This window comes from Rhinolophus hipposideros (assembly GCF_964194185.1).
Source record: "Rhinolophus hipposideros genome assembly, chromosome: 12".
Lineage (NCBI taxonomy): Eukaryota > Metazoa > Chordata > Mammalia > Chiroptera > Rhinolophidae > Rhinolophus > Rhinolophus hipposideros.
In genome coordinates, this window is record NC_138058.1 from 47,917,777 (window position 1) to 47,935,601 (window position 17,825).

Sequence of the window (17,825 nt, forward strand, 5' to 3'; positions counted from 1 at the left end):
TACAAAGATGGCCGCCTCTGGGATCTATGGGGGACCAAAGGAAGGTCAACCAAATATCCTGTGTCAAGTCAGCCATTCAGATTGTCCTCAGAGGCTGTTTTCTGATGGTTAGTCAGGGAAGGTTTCCTACAGGATAGACTTTGAAGTGAGTTTTGAATAAAGGATGCGTTGTGGCTGGACATTGTCAAGTGGGGGCATCATGGCAGAATGTGGGAACATGTTATAGATTATTTTCCCCTCTCCCTTGACTACCACTCTCCCTCACTCCTTATGCTTCTCTTCTCCCCTTCACTCCATTTCTCACCTGCCTTCTCTCCCCTTATTCCCCACTCACTTTCCCTCTCTTTTTCTGGTTCTCTTCTTCCCAGTCTATCTGGGGCCTGGGGTGATTCCCCAGGATAACAGCTTCATTAACTCCACTGCTGGCTCTATGGTAAGAGGCTGCAAGTGATTTTCTGCTCACTGTGGTTGAGGACAGAAGAGGTCTGGGTAGGAGCAGGCCTGGGTAGGAGCGGGCCTCGGTAGGAGCGGGCCTCGGTAGGAGCGGGGCTGGGTAGGAGCGGGCCTGGGTAGGAGCGGGCCTGGGTAGGAGCGGGCCTGGGTAGGAGCCAAGATTAGAGGAAGAGCATGCAGTGGGTTATGATGAGCCCCTGCTAGGACTCGAGACCAGGATCATCCTAAGCCACCAAGCTTGTCAGCTGCACCTATTTGACTTTCTGGTCTGCATTCTTCCCTTAATGTGGCGAACAGGTTACCACCTTTGTATCTTTGCTTCAGTGAACTCTCCTGCCTAGAGAATTCCTCCTTTCCTTTCACTGGCCAAATATTTCCATGTCCCCAGATCCCTCCTCAATGACATTCCCTCTGATTGCTTTTTGTGTATTTTGTTTTTCTCCATATACACCCCACCCTCCCCACCACCACCACACACACATATAATAAGACCATAAGCTCTGCAAAGCCAGAACTTTGTCCTCTCGCTCCTTTTCTGTCCCAAGTAGGATATCCCTCATGGTGCTCAGGAAATGTTTCTAGATAATAAAGTCATGCCATGAATCTAATCAGGACTCTGGGTAAGTAGTTCTCTGGGGACTGAAGTGACCTCAGACCCTGACTCTGTTGAAGTCCAGATACGGTCTCTTGACTTGGAGATCTTAGTAGACACTAGCAGCCTAAAGCCAGGAGAGCCATTAGCAGCCCTCTGAAGATGACAGTGCATTCTCTTAGAAGAGTTTAGTATGTCCAAAGTGAACTGTCTGTCCCTTCCAGGGAGCCCACCAAGGCTTCATACTAGTGAGTAAGGATCCCAGCTCTCCAGAGGGGATTGGGCCAATGGGGTCCCACTGGGGACTTCAACCCTTTGGAGTTTTTGGAACTCTTACAGTTCACCTATTTGGGGCATGTCACTCATCTATCATTTCCTCTCATGTTCCCTTTGCATTTCTTGTTATTCTCCAAACGTGTCATGTGCCCAAGTCTTTGGACATGCTGCACTTCCCCTGCCAGGGTCACTCTGCACCTGGTGTATAGCCCAGACTCTTCCTCATTCTCCAGCTCTCTGCCAGCTGACTTCCTGACTCACCCAGGTACACTGAACAGTTGGCTCTTCCACCATCTTTAATTTTCACTTTGTCAATCCCTCCTATCATCCTCTAGTATGATTTGTTGTATGTTTCTTCTACTAAACTAGTGGCTTTCAAGTTTGACAGCCACTCACAACAAAAAAATACATTTTATGTGGGACCTAATGTGTATCTGTGTGCTGTGTGTACTGTATGTATATATGTATACACACACACATGAAATCTTGCACAGTTTGAAATTTTAATATTGTCTATATAACGTATGAACACTCTGTAAAAAAAAGATACAACAGAGAAGGAATTTACTCAAGATTTAGCATATTTAATTTCAGGAAGGTTCTCTTTCAACATATCCACCATCATTTTGGATACCAAGCATAACCTTATTGAAACCATTCAGTATAAAGTAGAGTGGCTTGTTGCCTGAAAAGAAAAAGAAAGGAGTCAGAACAAATCAGCCAATATTTTTACTTAAAATAATTGCATTTTTCATAAATTATTTACATCTTACATCAAAGATAGTTGATTAAAAGTAAGTTCATTCTGGGCCAGGACTTTACAAGTAAAGGAGACAATGCTACCTTTATTACTTTGATGCACTCTGATTATATTTTTCCCCTCCCTCCCTTCCCTAGCTCACTCACTCCTTCCTTTTCCTTCCTCTCTACTCCTCCCTCCCTCCCTCTCTTCCTTCCTTTCTTTCTCTTAACCCTGGTCACCATCCACTGGTTGATTTCCTAACCAACAAAATGGGTCATAACCTACAGTTTGAAAAACATTATTCAGGACTCTAAGTTCCTTGAGGGCAGTGACAGTGTCCCCGAATCATTTCATATTTCCACACATTGGCACTATTCCTGGCACTCAGTACCTCTTAGTAAATGTTTTCTGAATGAATGGGCCTCAGTGAAAGAGCTCTGCAGCCACTGGGATTCCAGAAAGGACAGGAGAAGTGAATAATTTATCACAGATTTCTCAAGAGCTCCTGCTGTCCTCTAGACACTAGGGCCATTGTGGACGTGTCTGGGAAGCTCTACTCTCTCTGCCCTGCCTCTGCCTCCCCCCAGTTTCCAGGAGAGAGGGCAGGAGGTTTAATGAAATTCAGAGATTTCCCAAGGCAAAAACGTATTAATCAGGTTCTTGGGCAGATTTTTGTCAAGGGACAAATGATTTAAAAAGGTGGGAGAAAGCAAGATTCCTAACAAGTCCTTTGTTTTATTTTATATGTGTACACTTAGCCCTCCTAGTACCTGATTTCTGCTACTCCTTCTAAAGCCACTGTTATGCTGTTTTCAGCCCATCTGTTAGACCCTGACCACTTCAGATTTTTTCAAACACTCTAAATCTTCATTATACCATGGCCCATGCCAGGGTTTTTCCATCTGGGGGTAGAAAAAAGCCCCGAGCCCACCAAAACCCTGTGGCTTGGTTTCCTGTCCAGCTGGCTTGCTCTTCCCAGGATTCTATTCCCATCATCAAAGTGGCCTGACAGACTGAGAACAAACCTCTGGCTCACCCTGAACTCACAGTGTACCATTTCCAAGTCAGAACAAACACCAAGTAATAGAGAAAAAAAGAAAGAGAAAAAAATTATTTTCCTGACTTAGAAGCCAGATCAGAGTGAAGCCCAACTCTGAGTCCAGACAGGGATGTTATATGGCTGTGGCAGTGTCTGTGGTATGCTCACGGGTGGAGCCATGAACGGTGGGCTGCATACCAGAATTTCTCTCTGACTCAGTCTCGGAGGAGAAGCCATGGAGGGACTCGTCTGTGATCCAGATCCTCTCTTTTTCCTGGAATCAAAAGCAGCAACATTTGAGGGAGCCTCCCATGATGTCGTTGACTACCTCAGACTTGGCCTAGAGCGTCACAGTTACGGGGGCGGTCAGAGCGGTCAGAGTGGTCCCTGAAGTGTTCCACGAGGATAGCAGGGTCTCCAGCCTGTACCAGGTCAAGAGAAGATGCAGAGCACTTCAGCCTGGCTGGGGGCTTTCCAGATTGCCAACCTTTCCTATATTCATTTAGAAATTTTAAAAATATATATTACCTTAGCTAAAAATCTCATGGAAACTAGGCTCCTCATCAGACTTGAAAATCAAACCAGTTCCCCCAAAACTTCCCCTTATGGTTCCACCAACAGAAAAATATCCAGCATGAGAAGCTACTCTATGAGGTCACATGGGAGCAGGCAGTTCGTTTTTGCACCAAGAAGCACCCAGTTAGCACAGAGTATCCCATCTCCTGAAAGCCTGGCTTGCCTTGCTCTTGTTCCTACCTTTCCAATACATTCTCTTATCTTCTCAATCTGGTCTCCCCAGGTCCCTAGACAAGCCAAACTAATTCCTTCCCACCTCTATTGCCCTTCCTTGACAACTTTGTCTAAATTCTTCCCATTTTCATGGCTCAGGTGGAATTACATCTTCATATACCCTTTATATTTCTCCAGTCTACCCTGATATATTCTTTTTCTTAACTCCTTAACTCCTGTCCCAAAGTTTGACTTTATTTTTGTCCCCATAACTAGACGACATTCTCTAAGACCTCAAATCATCTCCTGTGCATTTCCTCCTAGCACCTAACTCAAAGCTCAGGAGCTATTCCATCTACCTGCAGGCCATTTACTCAGCCCTGTGATAAATATCTGATGATTCATTAACCATCAGTGGGTTTTCTCTCTTTCTTGAGTGACCTTTTCTTTGGCAAGAGGAAGTGCAACCTGTTAAACAGTGGAAATGCTAGAATTGTAAACAATATCATTGAAGAAGTTTTCATAGTGACTTTTCATAGGCTTTTCATAGGCTTTTCATAGTGAGTAGAAGAGTAGAGACAGAAAGTTATGATTGAGAGACCTAGGGAAAACTGGATAGAGACAAAAGATAGGGGCAAGATTGGAGGGAAATTTTTCAAAAAAATGAAAGTTTTAAACAACAACAACAACAAAAATGGGGGCTGGCCAGTTAGCTCAGTTGGTTAGAGCGTAGTGCTAGTAACACCACAGTTGCTGGTTCGATCCCCACATGGGCCACTATGAGCTGCGCCCTCCTTAAAAAAAAAAATAAATAAAATAAAAGGTTAAAAATAATTGCAAAAACCGCAATTACTTAAAATAAAAAAAAAAGGAACTGTAAAGTCCTAGAAGAAAATATGGTGAAAAATTTACATATATGTATAAAATCTTGGAGAAGGGTTAGTGTGACATAAAACCCAGGAGACATAAATAAAAAATTAATATATTTGCATAAAACTTAACATTTTTGAATTGCAAAATAAAATTATGAAAGTTAAAAGACAAATGATAAACTGCAAAAACATATTCGTAACGTGTGAAAAAGAACAGATTTCTTTAATATACAAAGAGTTCCTACAAATCAATAAGAAAAAGACTAACAACATAATGGACGTGGGATTTGAATACAGCTTACAGAAAGGAAATTCAGGTATCTTTTTTGAAAAGCATATGAAGTGTTGTTCAACCTCACTTTTAATAACATAATTGTGATTTAAAACAATGAGATATAATCGCTTCTCGGCCTTTTGGCTAAGATCAAGTGTGTAAAACAATGAGATATTATTTTTCATTTATCATCTTGACAGAAATCAAGAGTTTAATAATGCACTGTGTTTACCAGATTGTGGGGAAACTGGAATTCTTACACACTGTTGGTGAAATTTGTACAGTCTCTTTGGAGAGCCTCTTGTAAAAAAGCAACCAAAGTTTCAAATGTGCAAATGTCTTGATTCTGGAAGCTTTATTCAGCTTCGAGGAAATTCTCTCTGAGTATTCATTTATATGCACAAAACCAATGTGCATACATATTTATTACAGCATTGTTTTCAGCAAAGTGTCTTAATCTGAATTATTTCAATAGGGGATTGGTACACCCATGAAATGAAACTGTTTACATCCATGAAATGAAATAGTTTGGATATCAGTCTATTAAAAACAGGAGACAAATCTCTCTGTTTTTAATAGACTGATATCCAAAGTCTATCGGTGAAATCAACGTAATGCTCAGAACTTAGTACAGCAAGTCCTCAGATAATGTTGTTTCGTTTAACATCATTTCATTATAATGTTGATGAGATGTTTATGTCAATTAGCCTGTGGTCAAATTTGTTTCCTTATTTGTTCTTTCACTTAAAGTTGCAGAACCTATTGACGATGTTAAGTTAGGACTTACTATGTATAGTAAACCACTAGTGTATGTAAAAAGAAAGAAGTGGGTAGCTCTAGATAGATGCTTATAAATGAATAGAATGTGTCTGGAAGGATATACTAGAAAGTAGCAATAATGGTTGCCTCAGGGAACAGACTATAGGTGGGGGCATGGAAAAGGAGCTTAATTTTCACTGCATGCCCTCTTGTACAGTGTACTGTTTGAATTATTCTTATGCCATATGCATGTGTTACCTATTTTTAAAAACTAATTTTTAAAAGATAACCAGGTGCAGGTATGAAATTAGGCCAAACATGAGGTATACATATAGAGTAGGAGTTACAGCAAGGTGGGAGCCAGGGAGCAAGCAGATACTGTAGGTGAAGCCAGTGAGTGGGACAGGTCAGCAACAGAGAACCTTGAAACAAGACAGTTTTGTTTTAAATTAAAAGTGTCTGATTTGCTTTTCATGCTAGAACATGCTAGCCTTGGATGTGTGCCATTCAGGATAGACTGGGAATAAACTTCAGGGAAATGGTAAGCTGTTCACTTACAGGGAATGAGAAGGACGGGTTTAGGTATCATGTAAATGCAAACCCACTAGCTAGAACACTGTGCCATTCCCTCATCTTATGCTGGAGGCAGAGAAGGGCAGGGAATGAACACTTAGGGAGCCTCTGCCATGGCCAGGCACCGAGATGGGTGGTCCTAGTTTGCTGTGCCACACTGAGTGCTCACAGTAACTCACAGAGGTGATTGGGGTTCCCTCTGTATAGGTCAGAATTCTGATTCAGGTCACAGAGATAATCAATGGCAAAGCCAGGATTCAAACCCAGATCTGCCCCTACTGTTTTTACTACTTGTGCCGAATTAACCCCAAGGAGGGTTAGGCTCTTTGCGTGGTCAGGATGAACTGAGGCTCAGAGCCAGGGACTTTCAGTGCTGTTCTCAAAAGAAAGTCTTCGTTCTTTCTTGTTTATCTAGACCCCTAAATGCAACCCCACTAACTTTTTCCAGCGTGTGGGTCAAAGAGTAAAATGAACGTGCTCCATTTATTGAGAGAAGAAAAAATTCCATTTATTGGGAAAGGAATGTCTGCCCCAGTGTTTGTTAATGCTTTTGTGTGTTTGTTTTTCAGCTGGTTACTTTAAGTCCACAGGTATGGTTTGTCATATGTGAATGCAGAACTCCTTCTCCAAAATACGAAATCGGTGATACTCACGACCAATGATTTTCCCCCTAAATTTGTTCACTTAAGAAGAAAATAATAGAACATAGTCCTCCCTCTAAACTGTCTCCTGATTTTCAGATAACTAGGATAGGATATTGTTTTTTGTTTGTTTCCGTTTATTTTATTTGGAGCCAGGGTGTAGAGTTTTATCTGTTTTGTACACTCTTAGCCCTGGCCTTCACCACCTGCTGTAGAATTACATTTTCTCACTTGATTTACTGTGTTTTTGCCATTGGTGATTATCTTTTTTAAAAGCATTTGCTGTAATTCCCTAAGCCTCATGACATGTCTGGTAGAAAATACCCATTTTATCTTTTCTGTGACCCAGGCCTCAGGGAGAGAAAAGATCCATTTATTTTCTGTTCTTTCCCTTTCTAGGCAAAATCCATGTTTGGTGACCAGAGCTGTATATATTGATATTCTCTTCCTGTTGACTCGCTGTCTTGACAAACCCACAAAAGGCAACCAGCCAGGTATGATTCATAGTTATATCATATTTTGGAGTGATTACAGGTTTTTGAAATGTAGGTGGGGTTTTGAGTGACTCTGCCACATACTTCCCCACCTACTTTTGTTAAGACTAACCACACATCAAAATTAAACACAGTGCTATATATATGGTTCTCTCAGAGAGGCTTCTCAAGGAAACTTGTCCTTGTTTGGTTGGAAGTTTCCTGTTTATTTTCTATTTGGTCGTTCACGGAAGAGTGTGGACTCTACTCAGATATCCTCTGTGTTTCTAAGACCTTGGCTCTTTCCTGTTTCATGAATTTTCTTTGAAAGGTCGTCATTTTCAATAACTGAGAGTTTTTTCTGTTCCACTCTGTGGAGATAACTGAACTAGACTCATTTAATGCTGGAGCCTGGATATTTGAGACTGTCTCAAATCCACCCCTCGCTATCTTAAGCTCACCCCTTATATGTGTTCCTTGGTCATATATGTTTCCTGGTATGGGCCCCAGATCCACATGCAACTGTTCTATTTTAATCATGATTCACAAAGTGGTTTTCTTAAAAGGGAGAAGGGCAACTCCAAATAAAAAATTTTTTTGATGTGTTTATATAAGAGGCCGCAGGAAGTGCAGTACATGAGTTCCAGGCCACAGACTGAAACTGATTTTCGTCAACACAAACTGGAATGCAGGGTAATGAGCCTACAACTGGTTAAAATCAGCCTCTTCTAATTGATTAGGCCTGTCTAAAGGAGGCTACAATTACAAAGTCAGATTCTGAGTACAAGCAGGCCAGGTCTTTCCTCTGTTAAATTTAGTCTGTCAATGATTTGTTGTCTTCAGTAAATATATTCAGGCTGTCAGAGCTCAGCTCTGCCCATATGGAACCCTGTTCCCAAATTCAAACCAATTTAAGATGCTTTGAGGGGGAGGTGCGAAACGGCCTCACCCGGATCAATGCTATTAGCCCACGAAGCCCCTGTGGCCATGCGGAGGTAAGAAGAACATGCCTGGACTTGCGCCAGCTCTGCGTCCCTGCACAGGGGTAGCTGTTGTGTCCGTTTGGTAGAATGGGATCATATAGTTTTATAGCTGTAAAACAGTCCTAGTTTATGCCTCTTGTCTCAGCCTAATTCTGAATAGTACTCCCTTTTACTTTTGAAAGTGTCCAGGTTTGCACAATAAATTATAGGTCACCCTACCTATAAGAGACCTCAGGGTTGTATCCACTTTACTTTGCACTTGAGCTCACTGGGGTCCAGAGATTATAAATCACATGTTACCAGATGTAAGCTGTTATGGGTTTCCACTATTTTTGTATTTCGGTTCCACATTCCACACAGCTTTATAATATCTCTCTGCTGAGGGTCTAAAGGGCCTTGGCCAGGAAAGAGTTGCTCACTGTTCACGAGTCCCATCAGTGGGATCCTATCAGAGTTGTGCAGTTGATGGTAATCATTAGTTTGTGTGAACTAAGTTTTTCTTAGCTTATTAGTGCTATTTTTGCTTATCTGGAAGCGTTAACCCTTGAATGTTATAAAATACCCCCTCCTCTCCTCCAGCTGCCTGTCCTTTACTGACTCCTCCATGACGATGACTTTGGCCATTTTGAATCATCCTTTCCTCCAAACTCTTACATTATTTAGAGTTTACACCCCCAATTAAATGGGATCAAAAGTTATCATTTATTACTCAACGGTATTTCACTTGCATCGATGTATTATTCCTCTTAAAGTTATTACTTTGCAGCGTATATGAGGAGGATGGGACACTTTTACTCTAGTATAACCGTCATTGCTCTAAATATTTTATTTTGCACTGTCCAGTATGGCAGCCACTAGCAACATGTGGCTCTTAAACAATTGAGATTTGGCTATTCCACATTGAAATGTTCTGTAAGAATAAAATGCACACCAGATTTCAAAGACTTAGCATGAAAAAAAAAATTTCTTAAGGTTTTATATTGATTACATGTCAGAATGATCATATTTTTATATACTAGATTAAATAAATGTATTATTAAAATTAGCTTCACTCATTTCTTTTTACTTTTATAAATGTGGCTACTAGAAAATGAAAATTACATATATGGTACAGATTATGTTCCTATTGTACTGATTTTGTCCGGTCCTTTGGGAATTGCCTTCATAAAGCACAGGCTATATGTGTATGTGTACCCATCTATGTCTATCTGTATGAATGAATGTGTTCATATGATACATCCACACAAATAATGGTAACAAATTTTCCTCCTTTGAAGATGAATTAGATTTTAGAACTAACCAAATGCCAAATACAAGGGTGATTAAGACGGATAGCACTGTTTAGGACAAAAATAAACTGTGAGCTTAAACTAATGAAAACTATTCTTATGTATTTGATAAATTATTTCCACAGGCAGTTTGTGCAATAGCTGTATCACCAAGGAAGGTGATCACTTACTTAGATGTGTAACTTTCAATATGATTTCAAAATAACGTCATGGTATTATAGTTTTACCTTGTCTGTACCTTGAAAGAATGGATCGTGCTTTAGATTCTTTGTCCCCCAGCTAAGCACATAGCAGGCCCTCATTAACTGGGTTTGTTATTAACTGATTGAAATGCAGAGTTTTTCTCAGTTTTTAGTATAGAAACACTTGTCTTCAAGATATAAGTCTTATTTAAATTCATGTATCAACCGATGTAAATTCATTTCTGAATTCAAATAAGATGTGTATATCATGGGTATATGTTTATAAATATGTATTGGTCTACCTCTATTATTGGCTTTCAAAGCTCAGAGTAAGGAGTATACCAAATAGGCTCTGAAGCCAGATCCCTGGGTTTGCTTCCCAGGTCTGCCACTTACTAGCTCTGTGACCTCTGGCAAGTCATTTAACCTTTTTGAAACACCTTTTCTTGATTGTAAATAGGGTTAATAATAGGATCTGTATCTTAGAGTGGTTGTCAACTAATACACGTAAAGCCCCATGTAAAGAATATGCTTTGTATGGCACTGAATAAGGGCTCAAAATATAAGCTACCATTAATATTATTATCATCATTATCATTATCATTCGTTGGAAACCATGCATCTACTCTAATCCCCTGCAGCCCAGCAGAATTATGCTCTACTCTTTACATTCACAATTCTCACATTCTTAAATATCTTCAGGAAAAAAGAAATGTCTGCTTTCTTAGGAAAACACTGCAGCAAAGCATACCTGACAAGAATGTCAGGAATCCACTTTGGAAACCACTTGACTGGGGATGCGCCTGTCCCCCTGACTGATCCAGAAAGGAATCATTTTTTGTTGTTGTTCATTCATCAGACATGACATGCTAGCATCAGCCACGTTGAACACCTCTATCTGGAGATACACATGAATATGTCTTGGGCTTATAAGTAGGTGTAATCCAGGATTACAGATGCTATGAAGGAAATGTATATGAAATACATTTAAGGCACTAAAAAGTCATTTCTACTTGGGAGGGCAGGAAAGGCTTCATAGCAGAGGAAGTAGTTGAACAGTTTTGGGGATGAGCAGAGATTCACCAGATGGGCAAAGTGGAGGTGGGCATTATAGACAGAGAAAGGAGCATAGCCAAAGCCACAGAGGCACAAGTCAGAACAGCCTTCAGAGAGCTAGGACAGCGTGACGGAGTGTTGGGTTCAAGGCCAGGCAGGTGTGACTAGAAGTGAGGCTGGGGAGCCAGGAATTCAATCATGAAGGGCCTCATAGGCCAAAGTCTGAGGAGTTTGGGCTCAACCCTGGAGACAAAGGAGATTATTGGCGTGGGCTCCAAAGGAGACAGAGAGTGGGCCCGTGTGGTTCTCAGACAAGGTGATATTTTTTTCTGTGCCTGCATCCACACAGGATTCTTAGGACCGATATGAAGCTAACTAAGTTCCTGTTGTCTCTGAAAAAGAATGATGGAACTGAAAATTCATTCACAGAATGTCAAAGAGATTTGTCCAAGCATTGTGATAATCAGTATTGGGGGTTTAAAAGGTGGGGGATGGGGAGTGGTGGACCAGGACAATGCTATAAGTAGTTATTTTAGGATGGTGTGTGGTGCTAATAACACCAATGTTGCCGGTTCGATCCCCGCATGGGCCACTGTGAGCCGCGTCCTCCTTAAAATAAATAAATAAATAGAATGGTGTGGTTATAGGGGGTTTCTTATTATTATTTTCCATTTTACACAACATAATTCTGTTTTATTCGTATGTGTGTATGTATATGTTTTTCAAGAGTAAATATATCTAAATACGAATCTGGAAGGAGATTAATTATTCCCAGAGAAATGAAGTAATATCAATTTCAGGGAAACTTTTTTGGATAGAGAAAGATCTGTCCATCTCTTCTCAAATACTATTCTGTAAGTGACCTTGGAAGGCTATTCCTACCTCTGAAATGTCTTCGAACCACAATGAAGGGCTGGGGGCATAAACAAGGAGAAAAACAGTGAAAGAGAAAGGCAGAGAAGATGATTAGAAAAGCTTAAGATAACGATGTGGTTTTTTGTAATTCAAACTTTTACCTTAGTACTTCCCAATCATTTGAGGTTTTCTCAGCCATTAACTAGGTTTTAAAAATTCCAGATCTGGGGGTTTTGTTTTGAGTTTTAAAGTGACTTAAACGCACCAGGACTCTCTGTCCCCTGTATTCTTTTTCCTCTTCTGAATCCAGCTGTCATCATTAGTATATATCAGTTTCCTGCAGGAAAGAAAATAATAGTCTCCAGTTGGAGTTAGGGGAATGAGGAAGGAAAAGCCTAACTGCCACAAGAACTCAGGTTGTCACAGGCCTGGGCAGAGACATGGAAATGGAGAGCTTTCACTCTCATTTTAAACCCATCTTAAATTATTTGCTCTCAGGTTGGAAATTTTCCATTGAAATATCTATTTACTGAAATACTATCTGAGACTTGACTAAATATTTACCCTCTTTATTCTGAGAGATGGACTTTCTATTTCTCTTTTATGCCCAGACCCCTTAAATTTGTGTTTTTTTCACAACTATTGAATTGAATGTTTTCTTTTACGAAGTATTTAAACAAATCTCTTACCTATTTGCACTTTCTGACTTTCAACTTAAGTTCTGTTGGTGGGTTTATGAGGGGTTTTCCTTTCCTAGTCTCTGTTTCACTAATTTTGTGCAACCCGGTTCTTTCTAATTATATGTATGGATAGTATATTGAAATACAAATCTTGAGGAGGGTTAGTTAATCCCAAAGAAGTAAAGAAATGACATAATAATAATTTCTTAGAAATGTTTTAAGTGGAGAAGGATTTGTCCATCCTGTTCCACATCATCTAAGTGATTTCAAAAGGCTGTTTCCCTACTCCTGAAATGTCCATAGGATGCCCATCATACTCTCATTATTAGGAAACATTTTCAATGTCATCTTCCTTGTAGGGACCACAATGATCATAACCAACATTTATTGAGCACTTAACTCTGCCAAGCATTTTACATGCATTCCTGAAGGAGGTACTAGTGGTCCTTCATTTTAGACACGAGGAAACTGAGGTACAGCGAGAACTACATAATGTCATGTGTGTAGTAAGATAGCAGAGCCTGAGTTCTCCAGCCATCTACACCATAGCTCCACAGCACAATCGGGCAGAATCAGGAAAACCACTTACTGTCTCAGAGAGAGGTACCCTAGAACCGTCTTTGTTTATTCAACTTCCCAGGCTTCTGCCCTTCCTTCAGAACCCCCAGGCCTCAGAGAGGGATCCCCTTTACAGGAGCTTCCAGAATACATGCTTTGCTAGGGACTTTCTTGCCTGTGTTTCTGTCTCCCATCCTAAGGGTGTGTGCAGTAATATGAGAGTGTACCCAGGACTGGAGCAGTTACTAGAAAGAGAAAGCTTGACAGCTCCCGGGCAGTCACCTGCTCTTTTTCCTTTGGAAAGTGGACCTACGGCCACTGCATGAAACACTGCCCAATGCCAGGCTGCTGGTGACTGCATATTGTGGTTTCTTTGTTAGTTGGGATTTATAGTTCGGATCTCATCATTTTGCCAAGTGCAATAAACATTTTGTTTTAACTGGAATGTAACTTTTATTATTGTTATTATTTTTCTTCTAAATGCCTTAAAAGTGACCCGCTTGTAAGCATGAAGGCAGAATTCCTAAATAGTCTAAATGCCAAGTCAGGGTGCTTTGTAGATCGGTGTAAGATTAGAAGACAGACTCTCATTTATTACTGCTTGTGTTTATATAATGGAAGTTAGGTAATGGAAGCCCTCCCAGAGGCCAGCTTGGATGTTGATGATGGTTAAGTGGTAAAATCTGTGAGGACTATTCAACAATGCCTTGTATTTGTAGTGCCTAGAACATGAATAATATATGTGTGACATGAATAAAGTAAGGTCAATGATTTTTATGACATATTAACTTCCTTTACCTAAGTTCCTGGGAAATACAGCCAAACAATTACTGAGAGAGAATGAACACATTGGCAACTTACAAACACCTGCTTTGATTATTTGGTCTAATTAGGTTAAATTTAACCAATCCCATCTGAACAAATTGAAAACAATTCTTATCTGTTCCCTCGGTCATGCACTTTTATCGATGTTGGATGCAGATGTGTTTAATATGACACATTTGGTGCTGTTCTCTCAGCTCTGAGTGGGAGATAAAAGGGAATTGAGAACATATTTTTAGAGTCTTCTGGGGACTTTGTATTTCTGGGCCTGCAGCTATGAAATTTCAAGGAAAAAAAGCACACTTTGTTGTCAATAAATCAGTTGCTTTTCACCAAAACACTGAACTGTCATCTGAACCGTCACTTTTGCCAAAAGTGTCTTTCCCAGGGAACAGTGGGCTCCTAAGATGAGCTGATGATTCCTAGTTGCCTTTTGGAAGTCAAATTAATACAGGATGTCTTACTAGATTGCGAGGTTCATGTAGTCTTATCCCTCATTAATTCCAACCTGTTGCTGAGTACCTAGGCCCACAATCCTTAGAATTTTGGAGTTTAGAGACCATTTAATCAATAGGTAGAGTGGAAACTTTAGCAATTCAGTGACTTGCCCAAGGTCACACAGCTGGTTAGTGAAATAGTCAAACTTTTCTGGCTGCTGGTCCACTGCCCATTTCCATCACCAAAATTAAGAGCCTCTTTCATAATAGTGTGGGAGTTGGGCTGAGAGTCTGGATCTGTCACAAAACCATGTCATGAAACCTCCTTACCTGCATTTCCACCCCAAGAGTGAAATACTGTTCAAGTGAGCAACTGGGCTTTCAGAGCACCTGATTTCAGGTTTTCTATGTGTTCTTATCTTGCCGCACTCCAGCCCACCTCCACAGAGATGATCTAAAACTAGTGGCCCATGTCAATTAAATTAGTTAGTAAGCAAGTTGTTTTTGAAAGCTTTTTCTAAACATTTCATTTGGCCTCTTGTGTCTGGAATCTTTCATTTATCAGAGTGTTTTCAAGGTTCATCCATGTTGTAGAATGAATCAACAGTCTATTCTTTTTTATGGCTGAATAACATTCTGTTATATAGATATACCACATTTTGTTGATTCATTCATCAGTTGATGGACATTTGGGTAGTTGCCACTTTTTGGCTTTTATGAATAATGCAGCTGTGACGATTCATGGACAATTTTTTGTGGGGACATATGTTTTCAATTCTCTTGTGTATTTACTTTGGAATAGAGTTGCTGGCACATACGCCATCTCTAAGTTTAACTTTTTGAGGAATTGCCAAACTGTTTCCAAACAGACTGCACCATTTTACATGCCCACTAGAAACTTGTGAGGTTTCCAGTTTCTCCACATCCTTGACAGCACTTACTGTCCATCTTTTTTATTTCTTTTAGTTATCTTAATAGGTATGAAGTAGTATTTGGTTGTGCTTTTGATTTACATTTCCCCAAAAACTAATTATGTTGAGCATCTTTTCTAGTGCTAATTGGCCATGTGTACATTTTCTTTAGAGAAATGTCTATTCAGATCCTTTGTCCATTTTTAAATTGGGTGATTTGTCTTTTTACTCTTGAGTTGTAAAAGTTGCTTATATATTCTGGATATTAATCCCTTATCAGATATACGATGTGCAAATATTTTCTCCCATACTGTAGGTTATCATTCCACTTTCTTGATAATGTTCGTTGATGTATGGAAGTTTTTATTTGGATGAATTCCAATTTATCTATTTTTGTCTTTTGCTGCTTGTGCTTTTGATATTATAGCTAAGAAACCAATGCCTAATCCAAGGTCACAAAGATTTGTACCCATGTTTTCTTCTTACAAGTTTTATACTTTTATCTGTTAATATTTAGGTTTTGATCCATTTTGAGTTAATTTTTGTATTTGGTGTGAGGTACAGTTTCCATTTGTTGAAAAGACTTATCCTTTCCCCACTGAATTGTTTTGGCACCCTGGTCAAAAAGTCCTTGAGCATAAATACATAGATTTATTTCTAAATTCTCAATTCTATTCCACTGATCTATATGTCTGTCTTTATGCCAGGACCATACTGTCTTGATTATTATTGCTTTATAATAACTTTTGAAATCAGGATATGTCCTCCAACTTTGTTCTTCTTTTTCAAGAATGTTGTGGCTGGGTCTGTTTCATTTTCATACAGATTTTAGAGTCGGCTTGTCAATTTCTGAAAAAGGAAAAGAAAAACCAGCTAGGATTTTGATAGATATTATGTTAAATCTGTAGGTCAATTTGAGGAGTACCGCCATTATAATATTATGTCCTTTAATATTCAGATCACAATTCTTCCAAGACTTGCTTTTAAGCTTTGTCATGGTGGATCCCACCTAAAGAGGAGCCTTTAGTTAGTGCAAATTTAGCTGAAATAGTGCCATTTGCAACAACATAGATGGATCTTGACATTATTATGCTAAGCGAAATTAGCCAGACAGAAAACGTTGAGAACCATATGACTTCACTAAAATGTGGGATGTAAAACTGAAAGCAACAAAGGAATAAGACAAACAAATAAAGAAACCAAAACTCATAGACCCAGACAAGAGTTTAGTGGTTACCAGAGTGTAGGAGGGGGGATGGTAGATGAGGGTAAAGGGGATCCAATATAAGTTGATGGAAGGAGAACTGACTCTGGGTGGTGAGCACAAATGTGATATATAGATGATGTATTATAGAATTGTACACTTGAAACCTATGTAATTTTACTAACCATTGTCACCCCAGTAAATTTAATAAATTAAAAATAAAAAACAAACCTCTTGGTTTCGCAACTGTGAAATGGGAATAATACTGTCAGAGGATTGGGGAGAAGGTCACATGGAAAAAGTAGTGAAAACTCCTTGAAAAGTCATGTTACAAGAAAGGGAAAATCCAACACTGAAAAAAAGAGCAGCTTTCAGGAGGTAAAATTGATCACAAGAAAAAAGGAATGAATGTTCCTCACATCCAGAGACGGAGACAGAGCTTCTGCTGGTCCCATGGCCAGGCACACTTACTCCCAGGTTCACTGCCATTGCTCATCTGGCAGAATTTACTGAACTCTTCCCTCTCTGTTGGGGCTGGACTTCACATTAAAAAGCATTCCCAACCCACCCAGATTCTGTTGTATTTGCCAGCGGTGACCTGCACTTTGCAGTATAATTCCTACAGGTGGTGATCTGCAGTGCAGTGGTGCCAGGGACCTCTTCAATCTTAGCGTCTGTTTCTCCCAGAACTGTAAACTGTAGTGCTGGTAAGGGACTGAGATAGGTGGCTTCAGCCTCTCTTATTACAGGTGAGATAACAGAGATAAGCCCCAGTTCTTGAAAGGACTCTTCCCAGCCATCTACCTCCTCTCAAATTGGTTTCACACTGTGTCTCATTGGCTATGGGTAGAAGAGAACCCCAGGTCCTTTGTGGGGATAAGGTTAGTTAAATTAAACAGGGATGTCTAAGCTGTGATAAGGAAATTTCTGATTTCCCTATCTTGTCCTTAGGGGCAGTTCACTGACAAAGAACCAGAAGCAGTATATGCTTAGAAGAAATTTTAGGTTCCTGTCTTTGGGTTGTCATGTGTTTATCCACAAGTATTTCCCAGTTTCCTCCCTGTTTGGGCAGAGGCAGAATGGGATGGTGGGTGGAAGCAAGAGGTAAAAGCTGTTGGTTCCATCCAGTGCCTGATGAGCTCTCTGAAGGAATTGTGTTTTTATTTTATGGATTGCCAAGATAGTCTTCAAATTGTATTCTGAGAAGCTCATCCTCCTCTTCCTCCTTGCTCAGCAGCAGAAAAGAAATTGGGTGCTTAAAAACACATGCCTTTGAGAATATGCTGGGAGCAAGGGAAGCAGGGAATGTGTTTCAAGGGGTGTGTGTTGGGGGTCACACCTGTGTAAGCAGGGCATGAAGGGGTTCAGAGACCTGGAAACAAAAGTAGGCAAGAAATAAACAACCAGCTCCGAGTGCTTCTAGAG

At 40.1% G+C, this 17,825-nt stretch overlaps 1 protein-coding gene across 2 annotated transcripts in view; it reads left to right on the forward strand.

Moving 5' to 3' along the window:
- The window catches only part of THADA (THADA armadillo repeat containing), a 291,090-nt gene that overhangs the window by 215,092 nt on the left and 58,173 nt on the right, over nt 1-17,825 (forward strand). For both annotated transcript variants that reach the window (XM_081068770.1, XM_081068771.1), the window contains exon 31: nt 7,350-7,444. In XM_081068770.1, coding sequence (XP_080924896.1) covers nt 7,350-7,444 — 95 coding nt within the window. The remainder of the gene's footprint in view (nt 1-7,349; nt 7,445-17,825) is intronic.